Genomic DNA, 25,059 nt, shown 5'->3' with positions numbered 1-25,059 from the left:
ATCCATGGATTCAACCAACTGCGAATGAAAATTCATAGATATGGAGGGCTAACTGTATATATTTTCCATCCAAGTTTGGTTGAACCCATGGATGTGGAATCTTTGGATGTGGAGGACTGGTTGTACTATGTAATTTCATAAAAGAGACTTGATCATTCACAGATTTTAGAAGTGATAAACAAGTTCAGTGAGGTTGCAAGATGTGAGGTTGCAAGATACAAGATCAATGCAAAATAATTAATTGTATTTCTTTTCACTATCAATGAACATTTCAAAAATTAAAATAAAATTAAGAAAATAATTCCATTTAGAATAGCATTCAAAAAATACTTGGTAATAGATTTAACAAAAGAACTTATACATCAAAATTTGCAAGTTTTTTTAAAAGAAATTAAAGGAGATCTAAATAAATGAAAAGACATCCCATGTTTACGGATCAGAAAACTTAATAGTATTAAGATGGAAATACTACCCAAATTGATCTACTGATTCAATGCAATCCCTATCAAAATACCAACTGACATTTTTATAGAAATTGACAAGCTGTGTTTAAATTTTTTTTGGAAACACAAAGGATCCAGAATAACCAAAACAATCTTGAAAAGGAACAAAAGTGGGGGAATCACATTTCCCAATTTCAGAACTTACTACAAAGCTACAGTGATCAAGATAAAACAGTAGAAATCTAGATTAATGGAATGGAATTGAAAGTCCAGAAATAAACTCTTACATTTATGATTAATTTATTTTCTATAAGACTTCCAAAAACAATTCAGTGGTGGAAATAATCTTTTCAACAAATGGTACTGAAACAACTGGAAATCCTATGCAAAAATTGGACCCCTAACTCACACCATACACAAATATTAAATTAATGGGCCATATACCATACCTAAATGTAATAGTTAAAGCTACAAAATTCTTAGGAGAAAATTCCAAAGTAAATCTTCATGAACTTAGGTTAGGTAATGGTTTCTTAGACATGACACCAAAAGCACAACCAACAAAAACAACAACAAAAATATAGATAAATTGGACTTAGTTAAAATAAAAGTCTTTTGTGCTATAAATGATAGCATCAAGAAATTGAAAAGACAACTGACAGAATGAGAGAAAATATTTGCAAATCTGGGTACAAGGAACTTGAATCTCAAATATATAAAGTACTTAAACTCAAAAATAAAAAAGCCAAGTAACACAATTTAAATAAGGCAAAAGATTTAAATAGACAATTTTCCAAAGAAGATATACAGTCAATAAACACAAGATGCTCAATGTCATTAGTTACTCAGGAAATTAAATCAAAACCACGTGAGATATCACTTCATAACCATCAAGATGGTTGAAATAAAAAAAGAGACAATACCAAGTGACAATGAGCATGTAGAGGAAGGACAACCATCCTACATCACTGGTAGGACTCTAAGTGGTGCAGCTACTGTGGAAAACAACTTGGTAGTTCCTTTAAAAAGTTAGGCATAGAGTTACCACTTTGACTCAGCATTTCTACTCCACTTCTAACCCAAGAGCTGAAAATATATGTTCATGAAAAAACTTGTACACAAATGTTCATAGAAACATTATTCATAATAACCAAAAAGTGGAAGCAACACAATTGAGTGGATGAACAAAATGAGGTATGTGTACACAATGGAATAGTATTTGGCAATGAAAAAATGATGTACTGATACATGCTATGACGTGGATGAACCTTGAAGACATTACGCTAAGTGACAGAAGCCAGTCACAAAAGAGCAAATATAGTATGATTCCCATCATTTGAAATGTCCATAACAGGCAAATCTGCAGAGACAGAATGTAGGTTAGTGATTCCTTAAGACTGGAAAGGCCTGGGCACAGTGGCTCACGCCTGTAATCCTAGCACTCTGGGAGGCCGAGGCGGGTGGATCGCTCGAGGTCAGGAGTTTGAGACCAGCCTGAGCAAGAGTGAGACCCCATATCTACTAAAAAAAAAATAGAAAGAAATTATCTGGCCAACTAAAAATATATATAGAAAAAATTAGCCGAGCATGGTGGTGCATGCCTGTAGTCCCAGCTACTCAGGACGCTGAGGCAGTAGGATCACTTAAGCCCAGGAGTTTGAGGTTGCTGTGAGCTAGGCTGATGCCACGGCACTCAATCTAGCCCGGGCAACAGAGCAAGACTCTTGTCTCAAAAAAAAAAATAATAATAAAATAAAATAAAAAATAAAAAAAAAAAGACTGGAAAGGGAGAGAATGTTGGGGTACATGGGCAATAACTGCTAATGGGAACTGGGCTCCTTTCTGGGGTGATGAAAATATTCTAAAAGGAGATAGTGGTTGTGTTTGCACATGTCTGTGAATATATTAAAAATCACTTATTTGTACAGTTTAAGTGGGCGAATTCACATACAATGGTATGTGAATTATGTCTCAATAACACTGTTTATACATATATGTTTATATATATATGAAATAATATATTTATTGGATACATGTGTGTATGTATATATATATATATATATATATACACATATATATATATATATGTGTATATATATATAGAGAGAGAGAAATACTAGCCAAAAGGAGCTTCTCAGCTTGAGTCTCATCTCAACCACCAATCAATGTGAAACCTTAGGTCACTCATTTTCCCTCTCTTGGACTCAGTTTTCTCATCTGCAAAACAGGCTAATGGTAACACCCATTCTGCAGTCCTCACAGAGTTGCTATGAGGATTGAATGAGGTGCTTAGAGTGGAATCAATGTTCAGATAGATAGGACTAGAAACTGGGAGGTATGTCTAGGTGTAACTTAGGCTGTAGAGTGTCAAAGTTAAGAGCATGAACTCTAGAGCCAGGCAGCCTATGTTCAAATCCAGCTATAGCACTGACTAGCTGTGTGATCTAGAACAAGAGATTTCACCTTTCTGTGTGTGGTTTCTTCTATAAAATGGGATTGTAGTATTGTTGCCTTCATAAGGCATTATGAGAATAAAATGATTTAATAAAACATATAAAGAATTTTTTAAAAAAGGTTTAGTGTACTATGGGATTGAAGTGAACTCTCTGAGGATGCATCGCCCAAACTCGGAATGCTACATAATAAGAAAGGGAGGAAGGAAAGAAAGAAGGAAGGGGAGAGGAGGGAGTTGAGGGAAAAAGAAAGAGGAGGGGAGAGAGAAGAGAGAAAGGATGAAGGAAGAAAGGAAGGAAGGAAGGAAGGGAGGGGAGGGGAGGGGAGGGAGGAAGGAAGGAGAGGGGGAGAGAGAAAGAAAGAAAGAAAAAAGAAAACGCAAAGAAAGAAGAGAAGAAAAGGAAAAGTATTTTCCAACTAGAGTGCAGAAATGACACCTATTGGAGGCACTAAGAAAGAAAGCTGTTGCATCAAATTTGCATTATTGGAGATTATGAAATTAAGCTGGGCCACTTTTAATGGTGAGGAATGGCCTCAGCAATATTGGTACCATTTATGAATCAGCTATAGGCATTTTGAGTAAGGAGAGGAAGAGGAATATATTTTTTTGTACATATCCTGGATTATTTCATTTTACCACATTTTTATGAATAATGGTGTGAAGTATAAGGAAGAACTAGTAACAGTTTTCTTCTATAGCATTATCTGAAATATCTCATAGGACTTTGCAAATGAGATTTCTAACCAAATATTGAGCTTACAAAGAGACCATTTACTCATTCAAAACTACTTTTTGAGCACCGGAGTGAGCTCCTGAGGAGTGAGATGGTTTTAACTCATGGGGCCCTAAGGCAACATCCAGAATGAAGGCTCTTGACTCCCTTACCAGGAGAATAAACTAACCAAGGCCAGTTTAATGTTCTGTCATGTTGTTTGGAATTTGGACATGATGAAATGAATAAATATTTTTTTCACCATCTCCTGAAAAATTTACATTTTCATATGGAACAGGTCCGTTGAGAATTCTGTGTGGCTGCTCACATTTCAAGATCTGAACCTAAATGCTTATTTTAGCAAGTGGGTCTTCAGTAAAATGGCCTTTGTTGTGGAGGATCCAGCAGTCTGAGCCCCTGCTTTGGAAGAGCTGAAGACCCACTTGGAGAAACATGAGGCAGATTGACATAAATACCAGCCAAACGGTTACAAACAAAGCCACAAAGAATCAGAAAGGAGAGAAAACTAGAAGTGGGAGCTAATGAGAGGTCCAAGGAGATGGCAGTTCAGCTGGCCTTTTGCAGCCTTACAGAGCAGGCACTGGGGAGAGGCGTTCCTGACACGGGTTGGACGCGGATCTGGGACGTGCAGGGCTGGGGTAGTTCTGTGTGCCTGGAATGCAGGGAACACAGGGAAGGGGGAGAAAGAGGACTGAAAGGTAACGTGGCTTTTAATCATTTCCCAAAGTTCAGGCCACAATGTATGAGGTTTAGAATTCCTTATTTCAGCATATGGAGGGATACTGTTAAAAATTCTAATCAGAAAAATGTTATGATCGGAGGTATGGTTTAGAAAAAGTGATCTGCTTGCTCTCTTTAAAGAACTTTCACTTAGGAAATTTATTCTCAAATGAAGTGCCAGAGACTTTGTTGTTTCCGAGAAACTCCTAAGTTTTGCCTTTACAGGGAATGGAATCATCTAATTGCCTTCCTTTTCCATTTGGCTCCCAGGATGCTCAGTGCAAATCTGCCATTTGACTTTTTGCTAGGCTAAACACTATGGCCTAAATATTAATATATGCAATCAATTTCTGCTAGATCCTGACCTTCCATTCTGATGTTTATTTTTCCATGCTTCTGACTTTTATACTTGACATTTTGTCTTTTATTATATACATTCATAAACATTGCCATAAATCATCAGGCTAAAATAGGGTAGAGATATAAATGAGCAATTATTAATACATACATACGTACATCTGAATACAGCTTGTGAGAAGGATTGGGTGAGCCTGTGTTGGAGTCCAAGACACTAGTGAGGCAATACCAGCTCTGAGCTGGAATCGCAGCTACATGGATGGATGGGGGAACAGGTGTGAGGCCATGGAAAGGTCAGTGTTGGCAAGATTCGTACACCTTAGATGCATGATACAGAGTAGACCAAGGAGTCAAAGGTGACTGATGCCATGGATTAAAGACAAAGTGACTGGGTTTCTTCAAGAGTGGTGGCAGCCTTAATACAAACAAAACACATAAGAGGAAGAAAAGATTTGCATGTTGTGGCAATAAGGAAGTTTCTGGAAATGTTGACCCACCCTCCCAGGAGGGCAATTGAATTTTTTCTGAAGTGAATTTACACCTGGGAAGTTGTCAGATTGTGTGGTTGCTGATCTCATTCCTTTAGAAGGCTGCTTGTCACCTCTCTGAGCAGGCCATTGAAAACACAGGTTGTAACAGTGTGTCACTCTACAGAGACCTGGGAAAATGGGCTGGGTGTGTCAGGCCCTCCCCGCTGCAGAAAGCAGCTGTCTGCGGGATGAAGTCGCGCCTGACTCCTTCAGTCCAGCCTCTTGCGGAGCAGTCACACTTAAGCCAAATGTCTGACCATTTTTTCATCAGCGAGCAGATAATAATTCAAAGGCCCAGGCCAAAGCAACCTCTCTGAAAGGATCTTATGAAATCATTTCTCTTTGCAAATCCATAAAAATCGCCCAGGACTCCTTATCAATAGGGAGGCTTAGAGGGGGAGCAGAAGTCGTTGGATTATGATGTGCTCATTTTAATGACATTCCTCTCCTGCTGAGATGTTCCCTGCAGATTTTCCATATTTCAGCCTGGGAAAGGTTTGATGCTTTCCTGCCGGTGCCAAGAGTTAATTGAAAACATTTCAGGATAGATTCTGCCCAGGGGCCGACGCTTCCAGCCCATCATTATTCTTAGCAATAATAAAGGAGTAATACAATTATTAATAGGCATGTTGTATCCTCTTAAAATGCCCGTGGGTTTAGGAACCGTGTCTTTGACGGTCTTTCTAAAACTCCACACAAAACTCTGAAATACGAGACGGGGACTTAGAAGAAAAACAAGCTTTTGCTGCTAAATTATATAGTTTGTCTCTTCCTGTTTGGAGTGGATGCACAGTAGTAGATGATTGCGGCTTTTCCCCAAAAGTTCTATTTTCAAATCCAGCGTTGGATTTTGGGAAATACATACTTATGGATATTAAAAGAAAATGTATGTAAACATTGGCAAACCAATTCATACGATTGCAATTGTGTTAGGTTTTAACATACTACTCACTGGGGGAATTATTTTGGCGTCATCTGTCAAAATTAAATTAGTCTTAAATTTAAACTACAGCCTATTCTACCCTCTCCATGCTATTTGACCGTGTCCTAAACCTTACGGAATAACTCAGCAAACTAATATTTAGTAGCTGTTATAAACAGGAATTCTAATTCTTATTTTCTTTGCTCTTTAGTGTGGTTTGGAATGTTCATTCTTTTATTAGCACCTTTCCATTTTGTTTGAAACCTATGATTAAATCTTCTCTTGAAACTTAACCTCTCTGGGGTTCTTGTGGAAACGTTAGGATAATTGAGCAAATCAGAAACACATCTCTGTGCTGGGTGTTGCCTACTAAGGGGTGCAATTAACACCATCCAACCTTCAAATGTTTTCTTCTAGCCAGGATTCATAGGCAAAATGTGTATGAAGGAATGGGTAAGTTGCATGGAGTGGGAGCAGTATTATTTTTTCAGAACAGTACTTTAAAACTCGAATCTGACATTTAAGTCATTCAAGCATTATATTGTGGTCTTATTCTCTGAAAATGAGTAGGAATTGTATAACACATATGTAAATTTTAGATGCTTTTTTTTTTTTTTTTTTTTAAGTGTCGCTACATACTCATTTTCTACCAAGAGAAAACTGAGACAAAACACTGGAAGTGAGTGAGTGGCACGAGTGCCCAGAATTCTCTTCTGCTGCTGGTTTCCTGTTTGCTTTTCCTTCTGCAGTGTAACCTTAGCAAAAGCAAGGACTTGTTCAATTGGTGCTTTTTTGTTTCCTGTGCCTAGAAGAGTACTGACCAGTTATTGAAAAAATGAATGAATTTGCTGATTCTTCGTGAACTCTTTCCTTTACTTGGGGAAACAAACCCAATTAGAAGTAATTTTCTACGTCATTAAACTATAATGGTGTGGTTTTTGTGGAGTTTTCTAATAAGATCATTTTAGCTTAAGATACATAATGAGTACTTTGGGGATATTTCCTTGGATGTTCGCTGGAAAGATTATTGCTCCTATAGTGGGATTTCAGGGTTCTCCATGGAACTAGGCTACTATCGTTTAAATGTGTCCCCTAAAGTTCATGCGTTGGAAACTTAATCCCCAGTGCAACAGTGTTGGGAGGTGGGACCCTGAAGAGGTGATTACGCCGTGAGAGCTCTGCCCGCATGAATAAATTAATGCTGTTCTCCCAGGAGCGGTTGGCTGCGCCGGGAGCAGGTCCCGGATAGAAAGGATGCTCTGGCCCCCTGCCCTCTCTGTCCTGGGCACGTGCGTTTTTGCCCTTCCCCCTTCTGCCACAGGACGATGCAGCACAAAGGCCCTCACTAACGCGGCCCCTTGATCTTGGACTTCTTGGCCTCCAGAACTACAAGAAATAAATTTATATTTTTCTTTAATAAATTACTCAGTCTGTGGTATTCTGCTATAGCAGCACAAAACAGACTAAGATAGGTACCAAAACATGCCTCTGCTTCATCAGAATTTGCATGAGATCCCGTAATTTCTTCAGCTCGTGTCAGCATTCCTCAGAGTGTGATGCATGGACTCTCCCAAGATGTGTCACAAAAGTAAAGAATCTTGTGCCTCGGCCCTCAGGGATTCTGATCCAGTGGGCAGAAGAGGGAAGCCTAGGAATCTGCACTTTGAACAGACTCCCCAGAAAATTCACATGTACACTAAAGTACGGGAAATATTGAATTAAAGTGTTGACCCCTGTTAAAATGAATGTGGCCTTAGAAGAAGCTGTTGTCATTTATACTATGATATTATTGTGTGATAAGATATTTACTTTAGGGAGAATGAGTTTTTTTTTTTTTTTTTTTTTAAAGCAAAGCCTAACAAAAGAGAAAAACAATAGCAGAATTCTCAATAAAGGAAATTAAAAAATGTAACCACAACCTGGTCATCCCTCTAAATCCAACTTCTTTTCAACCCCCCTGTATTAGTTTGCTAGAACTGCCATAGCAAAGTACCACAAACTGAGTGGCTTAAACAACAGAAATTGTTTCACAGTCCTGGAGACTGGAAATCCAAAATCAGGTTATACACAGGGTTGGCTCCTTCTGAGGGTTCCATGCCTCTCCAAAAGCTTCTGGAAGTATGTGGGCCGCCTTTGGTATTCCGTGGCTTGTTGAGGCATCATCTCATTCTCATCCTTCATGTTCACATGTGTTCTTTCTGTGTGCATGTGTCTGTGTGCTAAGTTCCCCCTTTTCAAAGCAAGGACACCAATCATATTGGTCCACTCCCACATGACTTCATTTTAACTCATGTAATTTACATCTGCAATGACCCTGTTTCTAAATAAGGTCATAGTCTGAGGTACTGGGGTATAGGACTTCAACATGTGAATTTTGGGGGGACACAATTCAACCGTAACATCCCCCATCCTGCACATTAGGCACTTGAGCTTGGTGTAGCCCATGTCAGGCGGAGTGCAACAAGTCAACCCCCACCCAGGCTGGGAGCACAGAAACGCCCCTGCAATGGCAGCCACAACAGCAGTGCAAGAGACTGTCCAACAGAGTCACAGCCTGGACTGCTGGGTGAGAGGCACCGTGGAGAAGTGGAGACAGTGGAAGAGGAACTGGGGAGACCAGAGGAACAAGAGCTGCAGCAGAGGAACCAAAGAGGAAGCTGGAGAAGTTGCTGCTGCTGGTGACATCTCAAAATTTCTATGCCCAGGAGTTTAGGGGTGCTGCCAACACTGTTGACAGGGGACAGCAGGAAACTTATCTTGTTTTGAAGTGCTGACCTAGCAAGCGTGCTACTGTTTTCATGTAGCTCATATCCATATTTACCTGGAGGACTTGGAGAGGATTGCTAGGACTGTGGGGGTGGCTGAAGCACCCCTCTTCCCTCGACACACTTTGGCTCTTCTGTCCATTGCTGACCACGATGATGATGATGACAGTGATAATTAAGATGTTATCTCCATAATATGCAGCATAGTTCTCGGCACATATGACACACTTAATAAACCCTGGTTGAATGCATAGCTTGAAAAGGCTAAGGCCTCACTTCAGACCAAGCATGTTTGCTTCCTGGAAGGAACATTCTCACATGTGACAATCATAACCAAATTAAAGTCAGATGGCATGCCTGGAATGCATTTAGCTGGCAAAAAGAATCTATTCCAAAAGATTTGGCTTAGCTCTGGGATGTTTCATATAACCTAAAATCAAAAAACAATGTGTAAAATGAGACTCAGCAAGGGAGGCTGAATATAGGACTAACAGATAAAGAATCCTTGAACTTTATCACTAATGAAAGCTACCTTGGTCACCCGGTCCCAGTGGAAAATGTTTCTATCAGAAACTGAAGAAGAGAAGCTCTCAGGACCTGACCGTGTTGCAATGACTCTATCCCGGAGACTGGGGTTGCACAATTTGTGGGTCCAGTAATCATAATAGCACCCCACAGGTGAGTGGGGCTCAGCAGTGCACTGGGTGAAGTTCATGGTTTGAACTCATGAGGTCCACATTTCACCCTCTGCTGGATGGTAGAAAGAGGAAGGCTTAGGAAAAGTTATTGTTTTCTTTAGGAGGAAGATGTAGAACTGATTAACTTTAAACATTGATATAAAATAATAGGTAAATATATGGGCTAAATTTTAGGATAAACACTAGAAAAAATAGAAATGCAATTTGTAACTTCAAACGGTTGAAGGCGAGGGGAAGGTGTAACAAAAAAGCAAGAAGAAAACATGATCAGTGCAACAAAGGCAATCAAAGTGAGATTACAAAACAAACAAACAAGAAAGCATGGTATGTTTAAAACAAAGTAAGAAGGTAAAAATGCAAACCAGTAACCAGTAAGTGTAAATAGATTTAAATTGCTGTGAAGAGATAAAAGCTCCACTGGATTAAAAACAAAAAATAGTACTGACCAACCAACCGATCAAACAAAACTCACCTTAACCAACCATGTGCTCTTTACAAGAACTAAAATACAAGAAGACAGAGGATTGAGAATGAAGAAATTAAAGAGGCTTATATCACTCCCTAAAGCAGTAATAAAGGGCATATGAGTATGATGAAACAACTTAAAAAAATGACGTGTATTTTGATTTCATTTAAATATATAGAAAAGATTAAAAGGCTATATCTAAATGTACATAGCTTATCTCTAGGTGTTATAATTATGGGTGCTTTTTAGTCTCTTCATTTTGATTAACCATATCTTCTAAATTTTCAATATGTGTACATTACTCTGTAATAAGAAAAAGCAAAGTGAAGTTTATTTGAAAAAGCAGTATAAATTAACAAAATAAAAGCAGGTGCAGCAACATTATTATTATACACAATAAAATTAAAGGCAAAAATAATTAAAAGGACAAAGAGTTATGGTTCCTATTGTTAAAAGGTATTTTCTGCTGTAAAGATAAAATAGTCATGTACTTAAATGCATTTAGCACTATGCTTTCAAAATAAACACCCAAAACCTGGTAGAAATACTATAAAAGGAGAAATTGGTGAGTCCACAGTATGATGGAGGACTTTAACATCTCTTTAAGAAAACAACAGAAAAGGAGATATAGAGAATTAAGATAATTAAATTCATATACTACTATAAAGAAGAACACTGACAAAACAGAGATTACACATTCCTTTTTTATGCACCTAAAATAGATACAAAATTTTACCATATCAATGATCACAAATGATATAAAAGCAAAAATTCTTAGGTGATATTCATTAATCAAAATGCTATAAAATGAGAGAATAGCAACTAGCAATTTAAAAACACAATTTAGATCATTCTGAGGTTAAAAAAACAATCAAAATGGGATATACTTTTCGGAAATGAATTACAATCAGAAAATAGCATATCAAAGCTTGTTGGATGTGACCTAAAATTTGCACAAAGGAAAGCTAGCATCCAGAAATGAACTTATTAGAACACATGAAAGCATGAAAATAAATGAGCTAAGCATTTAGCTCAGGAACCCAGGAAAAGAACAAAGAACCATAAATTAGAAGAACAAAATCAATAATGGTACAGCAGAAGCTAACAAAGTAAAGAAGAACAATCAATCCTAGCATACATTTGATAGATGAAACTCAAAGCTTGCTGTGTAAAAAAGCCAATAATATAAGCAAGAGAAAGAAGACACATAAAATGTTCAAACAAAAAGAATGAAGACATAAGTGTGGAATTTAGAAATTAAAAAAACTGAGAGTATTTTATACAATGTAATATTAATATTTTAAAAATCAAGATAAATTGATTTTATTTTACAAAAGTATGAATCATCAACAATAGCACAAGAAATAGAATTCCTCAACTGACAAATAAACAAAAAAGAAACTGAAAAGAAAATTCCATAACTTGATAAAGCATATTCTAGAAACCTATCCCAAGCACCATAATAAAAATATTATAAGTATTGCCCTGGAGTAAACATATAAGAAGAATTGCCACTATCACGACTTCCTACTTAACAGGAATTCCTAGCGAGGACAATAAGACATGAAAAATAATTATTAGATATAAATTTTGGAAAGAAAAAAGTATATCAGCAGTTTTCAAAGAGTAGTGTACAGATTCCTGGCGGATTCCCAAGACATTTTAGGGGGAGCATGAGGTCAGATAATCCCAAGGCTCTATTTTCCGTTTGCACTGTGTTACCATCTGTTTGCCCTGATGCAGCAAAAGCAATAGCAGGTAAAACTGATAGTGAGTTAGCACAAATAAAGGCAATTGCACCAAACTGTACCAGTATTCTTCACTGCTATGCACTTGCACCAAAAATATTGCCAGTTTCGCATAAGAATGACCTCAATAAAGTAGTAAAAATTTTATTTAATCTTAACCATTAGGTACACATCTTGGTAATATTTGGTATGATAAAATGGGAAGTACACATTAGGTATTGCTGCTGCATAAAATGTTTTTCTCAAGAAAAAATTCATGTGGCTGTTTGAGTTGTGGAAAGACTTAGCCACTTATTTTTCATGGAACACCATTTTTACTTGAAGAGACTGCAAAAGAATGACTGTAAGGCAAACTATGTTTATTCAGATTGGATATTTGGCAAACATTTATCAAAAATAAATACAATTCACGAAAAATAACAGGATTTGTTGCCACTAATAAAAACTTAATATATTCATGCAAAAACTAGAACTTTGGAAAACTTATATCCTACACTATGAGCCTGATATCTTCCTAATAGTTAGAGAATTTTATTGTGAGATCAGTGGTGATATTAACAAATCTGATTTATTTAATATGAAAATAAAATGTGTCAATTATTTGGATAATCTTCATAACTCAGTGACAACTATTTTCAAAAGACCAAGACATGATGCTGTAAAACCATACACAGATAAAAGATCTGTTAAATGTGTAAGATAGACTAATAAATTTTAATATAGCAGATTATGAAATGTTCATTGATGTGATTTCAGATTCCACCTTACCATTAACCTTTAACAATATGCCACTGTTGTTGCTGTGTATCAAAGAAGAATATCCACAGTTATCTGAAAAGACTATTAAAATATTCCTCCCTTTTCTAACTGTGTATCTAAGGCCAGATTTGTGTGTGTGTGTGTGTGTTTGTGCACATAAAGTACATGGGAACAGATTGCATGCAGAGGCACGTATGAGAATCCAGCTGTCTTCTAGTAAGCCAGACATTAAAGGGATTTGCAAAAATGTAAAATAATAATGGTATTCTCACCAATTCTTTTTAAAAGTAGACTTTTTTCATTAAAATATATTATTTATGTTAATATGTGATGGGTTTATTATTTTAAAATTAATTATTAAATATTTTAAAAATATGTTTTAATTTCTAATACAATAAATATGGATATACATAACCTACTGTATAGCAAATAAGTTAACTTTGCCTCCTCAAATGGCCTTTGTCTATGACTCTTGACTGGTGGTCTTTGTTTGCCTGGAAACCTTGAGCTAACCAGATATTAATGATGTGATTTAGGATGAAGGCTGACTATATCTTTGGATGAAGGCTGGCCAACAGAGTGATTTATGGACCACAGAGTATCAGTCAATTTGGAGACTGAGATCAATCAATCATGCTTATATAATGGAGCCCCAATAAAAACTCTGAACATCAGGGTTCAGGCAAGCAAGTTTCCCTGGTTGAAAATAACTGGTGTGTATTGTTACAATGTCTTGACATGTCTTGACTCCATCAGGAGAGCACAGTGGAATCTCTGCATGTGATGCTTATGTCCTTTCACTGTAATAAACCATAACCACAAGTAAAATAGGTTTCAGTGAGTTCTATGAGAACTTTTAGCAAATTATTCAACCTGAGGGTGATTTGAGAACTACTCTCCATACTTGCAATTGGTGTTAAAAATCAAGGCAGTCTTGGGAACTGTGTACCCTAACTCTTCACACCCACATAAACTCTTCACACCCAATAATTTTTAGGAGTGTAAATTTTCCTAAGACCAAAGGGTTTAAGAAACATCAATATGTTTGCTGTCTAGAAAATCAGATAGTCTACTGCCACTAATTAGAGTTCAGAGGAATTCAGCCAATTATTTAGATACAAGATCAATGCATAAAAAACAATAGTTTCCTATACACCCAATTCAGTAATGAATTAGGCAGTGTAATAATCCAACAGAAACTACAAAATACCTAGAAATAAATCTAAAAAGAAATAAACAAGGAACAATGAAAAAAAAGGAAAAAGATATGAAACTTTCAGTAAGTCCTATATATAGATCAATATACTATTTACCTACCTGAAAAGATGGAAAGATTCACTATTATAAACCTGCCAGTTGTCTCCATAATGACCTATAAATTAAATCCAATCCCAACCAAAGTCTCAATAAAAGCTTTTTAAGAAAACTTCACAAACCGATTCTAAAATTCTTCTGAAAGGCAAAAATGCAACATTACATAAAACGCTTTGAAGTAGAAGAAAAATAAATGATCCTACTAGATATCAAATCACAGTACAAGTCTTTGGAGAATAAAATAGTAGAAGAGTATTTCAGGTCCTTTCTAAGTTTTTGGCTATAAAATTCTATAAATTGTGAAAATTAAAGCTATAAACTACTTTCCTACATCTCTTTCTCCCTATCATGTCAGCAGATGACATCGGAACAGAACTCAAGAAAAACAATTCGTTATTGTAGAAGACTGTTTACAAAGTGGCTGCCATAACTCTTAGCATCCCCCAATGCACAGCCTTTGCAATACAACTTTGTTTCTCTTCCCATCAGGAAGTGGGATCTATTTTTCCACCCTTTGAAGCTGGACTTGGTCACGTGACTTGCAATGACCAAGGAGACATTGGCAGATGTGGTATAGGAGAAGCTTGAAAAGTGCTTACATGTTGTGGCTTCCACTCTCTTGCTGCTTTTGCAAAGTAGGTGCTATGATAAGAAACCTGGGCTAATGTGATAGATGTTAGAGACATTGGCCCAGTTGTCCCTGTTAGCCCAGTCAATTGCCAGACCTGTGAATGAGAACAAAAGGAACCAACCCTCCCCTGCCTGAATCACCAGCTAACTACAGCCAACTGAGTCCAAAAACGTCAGCAGAATTATCTAGCTGAGTCCAGCTCAAATTGCTGATCCACAAAATTGGGATCAAATAAATGATAAGAAATCTTAAGCCACTAAGTTTTGGGGTGGTCTATTAGGCAACAGAGGCCAAGGAATAAAAGTCATGAATTTCCTGCCAGTAACCTAAATATTTGCAGTTTTTTTTTCTTTTGTTTTGTTTTAAAATACTATTGGTTTCAATAGGTTGAATTTTGCAAAATAGACAAAAATCAGGAGACGGTAAGCAAGGACTTTCTTTGGCAATTTACATGAAATATGAGTCCATTTATTTTCTGAACTTACTAATGATTATTTTAAAAATAATACACAGTATGAAATGTTATGGTTAATCTAGTCATTATGGATAATTTGTCCTTCCATAATATAATAGTATATTTTCTTTTTAGCACATGTGAAGAATTAGGGCATAATTTAGGCCCCGAAAGCACCATAACAATTTTTGGCTTTAGCTCTTCTACCAGAACTTTGCTAGAACAAGACAACTATACTTTTAAATACTCTTTTTATATGCTGAAATATTATAGGATTTAATTCTACCACTTGTAAAACACATAAAAACAGGATGATTATCATTTATAGCAAAGCTTATATTTCCCCACGCATATCCATAAGGCATAAATATATTTCAAAAAAGAAAGATAAACAAAATGTTTAAATAACAGGTGTAGAGAAAGATAAGGGTGTGGTCATTCTTTAACAGAGGAAGAATGGTCTTGTTACAGATGACTAGAGAGTGGGATTCTGGGAAGCAGATTTCTGGTGGTAACCCACACTCATTGCCGGCAGGAAAGTTTACTATTTGGTTCACAGCTGTATCCCTAGAGTCCAGCATGGTGCTTAGCCCACAGTATGTGATCAATAAATATTGATTGGATGAATGAATGGATGAAAGAATGAACAACCTCTTGAGAATCTTCTTACTCTAACATTTTTGTGTTATAATTTATTTTCATATATTATATACTTTTTCAAATAGAACAATTTTACAGTTTTTATTGTTTTATGCTTCAAAAATATCACTTCTTCATGAAAATTTGAGGTCTACTGAACAAATAAGGGAAAAGGAGTGTAGGTAACAGGGAGCAATGACCACAGGTATGTAATCTACACTATTTTGTTTCTTCTTTATGGTTCTGAATTGTATTATTTAAAAAAAATTTTGATTAGGAAAGTAGGATAATATATATTAATTGATGAAATGTGGAGAACATTTAAATCTGTGAGGAAGAAAGCAATAATGACTCGCAATGGCATTAACTGCTAACATTAAGGCACATTTCTTCTCATACATAGATAGATAAAAACCTTTGAATTTGGCCCAATATTTTCAAAGTTCTTAGACTCTTCAGGCTTTCTATGTTTTGTGAATCAATAAGGTATAATAGTTATGATCTCAATCTCCTGATGCAAAGAGACCTAGATTGTATGTTCACCAATTGACTCACTAAATGGCCAGGGTCAAGTTATTTAAGCATTAGTTCCCTCATCTGTAAAATGGTGATAATAATAAAAATAACAATCATTGTTACTTGTAAAGTTGTAATGATTAAATGACGTGATACATATTATGTACTCAGCACTGTTCATGGCATGTAATAATCAGTTAATAATGTGATGTATCATTGATTATTATTACTATTAATTTAATGTAATGGTATAACCTTGGTACTTTTTATTTTCCTAGAATTAGTTGTGATTGTAATTATGATTACTATTATATTATTCTTATAATGAGAAATATTTTGGTCACTAAGTTTTCCTAGAAATTCAGTGAATTTGTCTTGCTTTTTAAGATTTGTTCATAGTATTGGTCTCTTAAGCATTTTAATGTTCAGGCATCCACATCCAGAAACTTTATAATCTCTTGCTCCTGCTTTCCTCAGACCTCTCTGATCTTCCTTCATCACTGCAGGGAGTAGTCTTCTGGGCCCCCCTCCTCTGCCCACTGTACACCTTTCTCCCTCACTCTCTGTGGGTATGTCACTTTCAATGTCTTAACCATGACCACTATACAAGTCTCACTTCTGCCTGAGTTTCAGACCTGCAGTTGGTTTCCTGCAGTGCACCATCCACTGGATATACTGTACGTCCTCAAACATACTTTCCCTCCACCCTTTCTTCCTCTAAGACCAAAGGTGACGTCCGAAACCCAGCAGTTATATTGGCCTCTCCTGTCCCTGGACACCCCATATTTGACCAATCACAGTGTCTTGAATCTGCTTTCTTCCTCCCTGCACTGATACTTCTCTAGTTCAGTACCTGGCTATTGTCCACTGGGCCCTGCAGTAGCCTCCTAACTATTCTGTGGTCTCTGGTCTTCATCCCTTAAAACTATTATCTACTCTGTTCAAAAAGGTGAACCTCTGAGCTTTCAGCTGGGAACTCCCAGAAATTCCCAGTCTTGTATACTATGCAGGGTAAAGTCAACGCCTAGCATGACCTTCAAGACTTCCATGATTTGGCATGGACCTTTTTCTCAAGCCCTATTCCTGCTGCTTCCTACTTTATACTTTGGTGGTAACAAGTGGTCACACACGTGCACACACACTCATTCACACATATACACACTCTGCTGGTCCATCCTTCCATGCCTTTGGACATGCTGTTTCTTCTAATGGAACTCCCTTCCCCACCTTTCTCTTGGCTAACTCCCATGTCTGTCTTTATTTACACTTAGATTCAGTGTCACCTTCTCCAAAAAGCTTTCCTTAAACTCAACCTTGGGCTAAGTCATCCTCTTCTGTGCTAGCCATTTTATGTAAAACGTATCTACGTGTGTCTATCTACCCATCCTGACTGTCAGCTTGTCCAGTGACAAGACTGCATCACATTCACACAGAGTATATCCTCAATAACTGCCTATGGAACTCTTTTTTATGCCCTCCCCCCAACCTGTTCAGGATTACAGACATAAGTTTTAGTTATCACAAATGCTTACTTCAATGTTTATTTATTACAGAAGGATGCTTCAAATGGGTGGGACTATCTGACAAGTAAGAAGTGATGTGGGTTAAAACTGAAGGTCAAAGGCTGGCACTTTCATAAACGAAGTGTCTATGAGAAAGTTCTCAAATCTTTCTGAAATCTTCCTTATTATGATGTATAGTAACATCTGATCAGGCATAAAATACACAATAAAGTTTACTTGTGAGACATTACCCCATTCTGGTATCTAAGAGCCCACAAATATCCTATGGAATTTATAAAATTTAAGTATCCTATAGAATTTATAAAATTTAAATACAAAAATAAACTTGTAAGGATGCATATCGATAACTAGAGAACACAAGGGTGCCCATAAAGTCTAGAAACAGATAATATTGCTTTTTTTTATTACAGATTAAAGATATCCTTGACAACATTGTATATATTCACCTGTTTGCAGACTTTAAGATGCCATCTGTTTGCTTAAGGAGAACATGTCATAGCTACCCGTAGTATATACCAGCATCACTAAAAGTAGCTATCTTTGATAAACTTTATAAAATTGAACTCATAGAACTATAAAATCAGCAAAATATTGTTTTAGAAAATGCCATGTCAAAAAAATATAGACATTTAATTTTAGTATGGAACCCACACTCTTGAAATAAGGGGAGGAAACACTTTCTGCATCTCAGCAGCCTTTCTCGCTTCCGTTGCATGCATATTACACACGGTTTGAAGGTAGCCCTCCAAAATATTAGCTGAAAGCTTCCTCGGAAAGCAAATCTTTCCCACATCCTTCCCTGCAGTTCTTCTTTAAGAGGTGTCAGCATGGCTGAAAGAATGAAGTGGCTGCACATTGTTTGGCCTTGCTATTATGTGCTTAACATTTCCATAACAAAAGTGCCACTCGACTTCTCCCCGATTAATGCAGCTCGAGGGCTCTTGTCGTCCTTTAATAAAACATTGTTGAAATCATTTATTTAGAGCCCCTGGTTACTAGTGGGAGAATGACCATCTTTGTGCCAAAATATAGTGTATACAGTCCACTATTTTGTAGTAGATCATTCTGTTATTTAGGAAATTGATTAAATGGATGCCTTAGAAGGTATTTATGCTAATAGCACATTACTTATGTCATTCAGATAGTCAAGGGTGAGCCTTTTTTCAACTGTCTTCCAGAAGCAATCTCTCAAATAGACTACAGTAAAGTCCAGCTTTACTTAACTCATAGGGCAGTGAGACCTACTGGAAACTCAACCCTACCCTAACTACTCTGGCCACAAGGCATGTGTAAAATGATGTTCCCCTACAGCCTTGCTTTGATTAGCTGGGAGAAACTGGGTCAATTGGCAAAGTTTCTGATGTTCCTTGGTGTAACAGGTCAAAAAACAAACAATGTATGCCTTTCTTTTTACAGGTTCGAAAAGAGATACATGAGGTTATTTTGTTAGAGAGCTTCCACAGGGAACTCAATAAGCTAACAATGCGAAGCCAAAGTTTAAACGTAGAAAGATTTTCAATACAGGGTTTGATGTCTCTGAAAGTTCATATAGAATTTTTCTGGTCTCTTTTTATTCGATGGTCAGTAACATCGCTGGGATGGAGTGAGTATGAACAGAGAGGATGGCAAGGAAGGGAAACTCCATTCCATGAGGTTTCTCTGGACTCATCGAGGTAGTGAGACAGCAAAGTCCCATCTTCACCCCACAGACCCCATCTGGAGCACTGTGGTGCACCCCAGATGTGCTAGAGCCTGGTGACCCCTTAAATTTGTGGCAGTCAGGGCCAGGAGCTGCATCCTTCCTTACAGATGTTTGTAGGGGTGCTGCCCAAGTACACAGATGTCCTGCCACTTAGTAGAAGAATTTACTTCCCTACAGCCATTTTTCCACTCTACATATGTGTGTTGCTTGCGTACATTGCTATATATTGTTAAAAATAAACAGAGACCTTATGTTATGTCCATTGTGATTATATACAAAAGCGTTGCTGTGTGCTCGGGTGAGCAGTGAAGCCTGAACCTCCTTCTATTTACTGTATGGTCACTGTCAGTTCAATGAACTGCCTCCTTGTTCTCGACCATTGTCACACACTCCCTTAAACATTTGTCACTGAAGTGCCTCCAAAGACAAATAAACTGTCACTGAGAATTCAAACCTGCTAACTGGGGAAATGGGAAAGGCCTCAAGGATGCACAATTTTACGTGAAACCCCAAAGGAGTTCCTCTCCCCCTAGAAGGCTTCTGTTAGAAGTGTGGTGCCTTTTGAGAATCCCCGGGAAAAGCCACAGATACCTTTTCCTTCATTAATGGTACTTCCAGGCCTTCTCCATGGGACATTTGAGACTACCAAATGTCCAAAATTCCAAAAGGCTCCCTAGAGAGCATGAGATATTACAGATGTCAACATCTGTAAAAATCCTTTCTGCCTGGAAGCAGATGGCAATATACAATCCCATACCAATAGCTGAAGGGTCCCACCATCTCAACAACCTATTCTGGAGTCCACTAGGTCCGCAGGGGGGCCAGGGGACTCCAGGCTCCAGTGTATAATTGTTTAAATGAAAATGGACCACCGATCAATGTTCACTTTCTTCAAGGAAGAAAGCATAAAGCCTCGTGTCCTCTCTCCCCAAGAACGAGCGAGCTGTGTTGATTTATTCCAGGCAGATGCTTTTGACAGGACCCTGTAAAATCAAGTCGTGAGTTTATTGTAGCAGTTAATTATCAGGCCTTTTCTAGTGCTAATGCCTTTTACTTCTTACTGGGCAAAACTGGGCCTTTTACTGGGACAAAGACTTAACTTTTAGTCAAGAATGTGTTAAAATAACATGAGGTGGAGATGATTTAAATATATTTAAGGACAAACACAGGAGCATTGCTAACTTGTCCCTTTGTAAAGAAAGCTGATTTCATTGGAGAATACTCTTTGTTCACTTCCCAAAGAAACAATGCTCTCGCCTTTGTTTCAACAATATGTTTACTCAAGCATTCAGGTGACTGGAGATTCCAACCACACACCACTCTCCTAGGCGCAAGTCTGATACTACAACTATCACAGACTTTCCGGTGGTGCACATAAAGGAATCTTGGCTTTAGGAATCCCTCCATAAAAGCTGGAAAAAGAGTGAGTTAGAGGCACATGAAACCTCAAAAGTAGGGGCTGGAAGTGGGTGGGAAAAAGTCAGAAGGGGGCATAGCTTTGTTAATTACTTTAGGCAGCAGAGAAATCTGGTTATGTTTTCTCAGCACATGTTAATATCAAATAAAGAGACACCAGATCTTGCTAATCTGTCGACCCCTCAGACAAAGTTTATTTGTGGTGACTTTTAAACTCCTGACTTGCCTTCCAATCACCGCGTTTAAAATGAAAAGCTTTAAATAAACACCAGGAATAGAAGATAAATAAACTTTTTTTCCCCCTTGCAAGTGCCTAGCTTGGCGAGGTTCAGGCTCAAATCCCCAGAGGACAGAGCGCTCTCTTTTGTGTTAATGTTTAAAAGATTTTCCAATGCCGGAGTTTATTCCTACTGCAAACATTTCTATTTACAAGGTCAAGTGTATCAGCACTCGACACAGCTTAAGAGTGTAATTATTTATCTAAGGGCGTTTGAGTGTAGATCAGTAGCTCTGGCAGGAACCCAGCCTTCAGCTCACTGCTAAACAACTCCTCACAACAATTACACGTTCTGGTAATTGTTCCTCTCCCCAGTGTGTTTACTTTTGCCCGCCTGAATGTTTTGTAACAAAATTGTGTACTTTTTCCACCAAAAGTGTGAAAATGACTTTGAAGTATTGAGTCTTGTAGATTTTCTAAGATCTATTGGTAACAGACGTTATTGGCATGTTTGATTGCATGAGAGTGTCTAGTAGCCACAGAGGACACTCTTGGGGGTAAGAGGTGATAGGGAGGAGGTTCTGGGGGGGGGGGGTCCCAGGGGAAAAGGGGCAGGAGGAAATGTGATGTCTGGGTTATCCCCAAATTATGTATAGGAGACAGTGTTTTGAGAATTCTCTCCACGATGTAAAACCAGTGGAGGCCAGTCAATTATATCTTTTTAGCTGCCTCATTTACAGATGTCTAATTGTTCATTAAATTAAAGGCAGACTAATCGCCTGCATTTCTTGTCTTGTACTGTATTTTAATTTTAGTTGATGGTTGATAGATTCCTGGTGACCCCTCCACCCACCTCCTCACCCATGATTGGGTTAACCACAATGTAACTCTGGAAAGTAACTACACCATATTCATTGTTTAAAACTCTTTACTGATGTACACGTTTTAATAAAACAAATAATCAAAAAATACACAAATCCATAGTTATTTAAAACTTAGGATTTTTAAAAAATGATGTCTATAAAAATACAATGTTTAAGGCAGTTTGGAAATGCATTTATACATTTCTACAACGTCCATAAATTCTCTTGAAAATAAGAATGTTAACTTCAAATCTATAAAATACACTGTACATTTTACGACTGTTCTAAATAGAGCACACTTCACAATGGACTGTGGGTTTGGATCCCTGGTGATAAATGGATTCTGTACATTGGGGGGAGTGAGGGTGTAATATGAATGTGAATTTAAAACTTTTAATTTCTTTTTAAAAATAAATTATTTCTGAAGCATACAATTTATAAAAATTCTATATACAAAGTACAGCAACTGGTAACAAACCCCAGTTTTAATACACTTTATATACGATGTACCAGGGTTTAGCACCCTGATAGGAGCAGAGGCAATATATGTTCTCCGCATATTTGAACATACAATTTCTTGATGTAAAGAACAAAAAGGACAACAAAACAAACATCATAAAGAGGTTTTCATAGATGGCAGTGCAGAGCTTTTTTAAATAAAAAGTTGCATTGTTCAACACCATAGCAACCCCTTAGATCAGCATTTTTTGACCACTAATCCTAAGAAATGTGCTAAGAGATCAGAGTGGTACCAAGGAAATTAAGGTCAAGGGCTCAAAGTTATCCAAAACCAATTCAGGGGCTCCCCCTAAGGCAATCACCGCGCTCCCCCCTCGCCCCTCTGTGTCACTGAGAATTCTGAGCTCTAATACCAAGAGTAAACGCATGAATCAGTGAGTGGGACTTTTCTGTTTACTTACGATTGATTGCAATGTCCTCACTGGCCACAATAAAAAAAAAAAAAGTCGATACTGGCACTTTTTTTCCCCCTCAAAGGAAAAATGCTAATAAACAGCCCCTCTGCAAATATAATTCTTCCTTCAAACTCCCTGCTCCAAGCCCAGTCCCTTGGAACTGTTAAGGCCCCATTGGTCAGCATCCTCCCTTCTGAGTCCAGGACTACGGTTCTGTCCCCTCCATGCCCGTTTCCTCCCCAGCGTCCTGAACTCTACAGCTAGGTTTCTGGAGGGCAGACAAGTGGGAGTTTCTGGAGCCTGGAATGGGGGCGGGAGAGGAGGTGCAAGAAGTCCTGCTCGGGAGAGAAGACAGGGAAAGTGCCAAGACTCATGGTGGGGAGACCGGCGCTAGGCCCAGTCGACTTGGAAAAAGTTTTGGGAAGTATCCCCAACCATCCTCTCTATCTGTCCCCAAGCCACAGGTGCCCCGGCTCACGGGCAAGCGGAGAGCGCGCGCGTAAGCGGGACGCGGGCCCTTCCGCAGCCAATGGCTGGGGCCGCGGGGTCTAAAAGAGCGGCCCGAGCAGCACCAGCAGCAAGATGGAGGCGAGGGGGGTCCAGGCGCCTCGGGGCGCCGAGCGGCCGCCGCTGCTCCTGCGCCCGGTCCCGTACGGCAGTTCCCCGCGGCCGCCCGCCGCAGCAGCGCCGCCGCCCGGGCGCGGCGGGTGCGGGACGCCGTCGTCATCGTCCAGCGGCTGCTCACCGCCTGCGCCCCCGGGGCGCAGCTCGTCGTCGTAGTCCTCGTCGTAGTAGTCGTCTAGGCCCCCGTCTGAACCGCTGCTGCCCGGGCTATTGCCCAGCTCGGCGCCGAAGCACAGGCGGGCCATGTTCTCTTTGACCGACTCACAGATGGGTCGCTCGAGACCGTCGCACACGCAGTCATTGAGCAGCGCCGCCTTGGGCACTGCCTGCATGTCCTCGATGACGGTGCGGCACTCGTCGGTGCAGCGCAGCCCGTTGAAGAGCTTACCGCAGTAGGTCAGGTAGCGGCTGAGCGCCAGGTTGCAGCGGCTGTCGCGGTCGCAGCGCCGCCGGGCCTCAGTGCAACCCATGACCCCGCCCGCGCCGGCGCCGCTCGTCCGGGGCAGGCACGGCTCAATGGCGCGCTTGGTCGACTTGCAGTTCTCGTCCTGCGCGCAGTCACAGTCCTCCAGGGCGGGCCCGCGGCGCGTGTGGTTGAGCTGAATGAGGGCCGAGATGCAGTGGCTCGGGCAGCGCCAGCGCGACGAGAAGGAGGCGGCCGAGGCCGGGAGGGCTGCAGCGGCGGCGGCCCCCGGAGCGTCGCCCCCGCCGCGCTGCGCCAGCACCGGCGCGCACGCCTCGGCGTACTGGCTGTAGGCGTAGCTGCACTCCGGCTCCCCCTGGCACTGCAGCAGCGCCTGCCAGCAGATGAGGCGGCGGCCGTGCGCCAGCCCCGAGCCCCGCGGCGCCGAGCCCAGCAGCTGCAGCAGCGCCATCAGGCACAGCCAGGCGCCCGGCACGGTCCCCCCGCGGGCCTCGCCGCCGCCGCCCAGCAGCGCGGCCACCATCGCGGGCAGCGGCAGCCGCTGGGCGAGGAGGGGGAAGGGGACGAGGCGCGGGGAGCGGCGGACGCGGAGCTGGTGGAAAAGTTTGCCCAAGTCCTGCCCACTTCTTGCATGAGTGTCTTCATAAATCCATGCGCGCCGCTGGCTGATGCCCCGCTGGTGGCAGAAGGTCGGTTCTCGTTCCGGCTGCGGCGGCTTCCTGGAAGTGCACAGCAGCCAAGATCTTCTCCGGCTCTCCCACTCGAGAGCTCTCGGCTCGCCCACGGTGGTGGCGGGAGGCGCTCACTGTCGCCCCGGGGGGCTGCGGGCCGCGGGGCCGTGGCGGGGCTGCAGGACCGCGCGGCGCCGCGGGTGCATTTTGCTCCGCGCCTGCAGATCCGTTGTGCGGCCGGCGGCGCCCGCGCCCGCTGCTCGCTCTGCGGCCGCGTCGGCTCCTTCCTCCCGGGCTCAGCGCCGCGCCGCAACCGCCGCGGGCTGTCGCATCGCGCCGCTTCCTGGCCCGGCGTCCGTGCGCTGCCCGCCTTCCCGCGGCCCGGCCGCCCCGCGTCCCCTCCCCCTCCGCCCGCGGCGACCCGGGTCTCGGCCGAGCGCCGGAGAGCTCTTTCCGGGCGGCGCGGGGAGAACAAGAAAGTCGGCGCGGCCGGAGAGCGGCTCCCGGGCTTCACTCGGCGGCGGCTTCTCGGGTGACCAGGAGCCCGGGGAGCGG

The 25,059-nt window shown here is 40.4% G+C and overlaps 1 protein-coding gene across 1 annotated transcript; it reads right to left on the bottom strand.

The window, feature by feature from the left end:
• Positions 1-21,918: 21,918 nt before the first annotated feature.
• GAS1 (growth arrest specific 1) lies at positions 21,919-24,438 on the bottom strand. Its single transcript, XM_045563980.1, has one exon. The coding sequence runs from the start codon at positions 24,354-24,356 to the stop codon at positions 23,334-23,336; it is 1,023 nt and encodes a 340-aa protein (XP_045419936.1). The 5' UTR covers positions 24,357-24,438; the 3' UTR covers positions 21,919-23,333.
• Between the last annotated feature and the right edge of the window lie 621 nt (positions 24,439-25,059).

The sequence above is a fragment of the Lemur catta genome, chromosome 10 (assembly GCF_020740605.2).
Source record: "Lemur catta isolate mLemCat1 chromosome 10, mLemCat1.pri, whole genome shotgun sequence".
NCBI lineage: Eukaryota > Metazoa > Chordata > Mammalia > Primates > Lemuridae > Lemur > Lemur catta.
The sequence above is the reverse complement of the archived record's forward strand: the minus strand, read 5'-3'. Positions and strand labels throughout refer to the sequence as shown.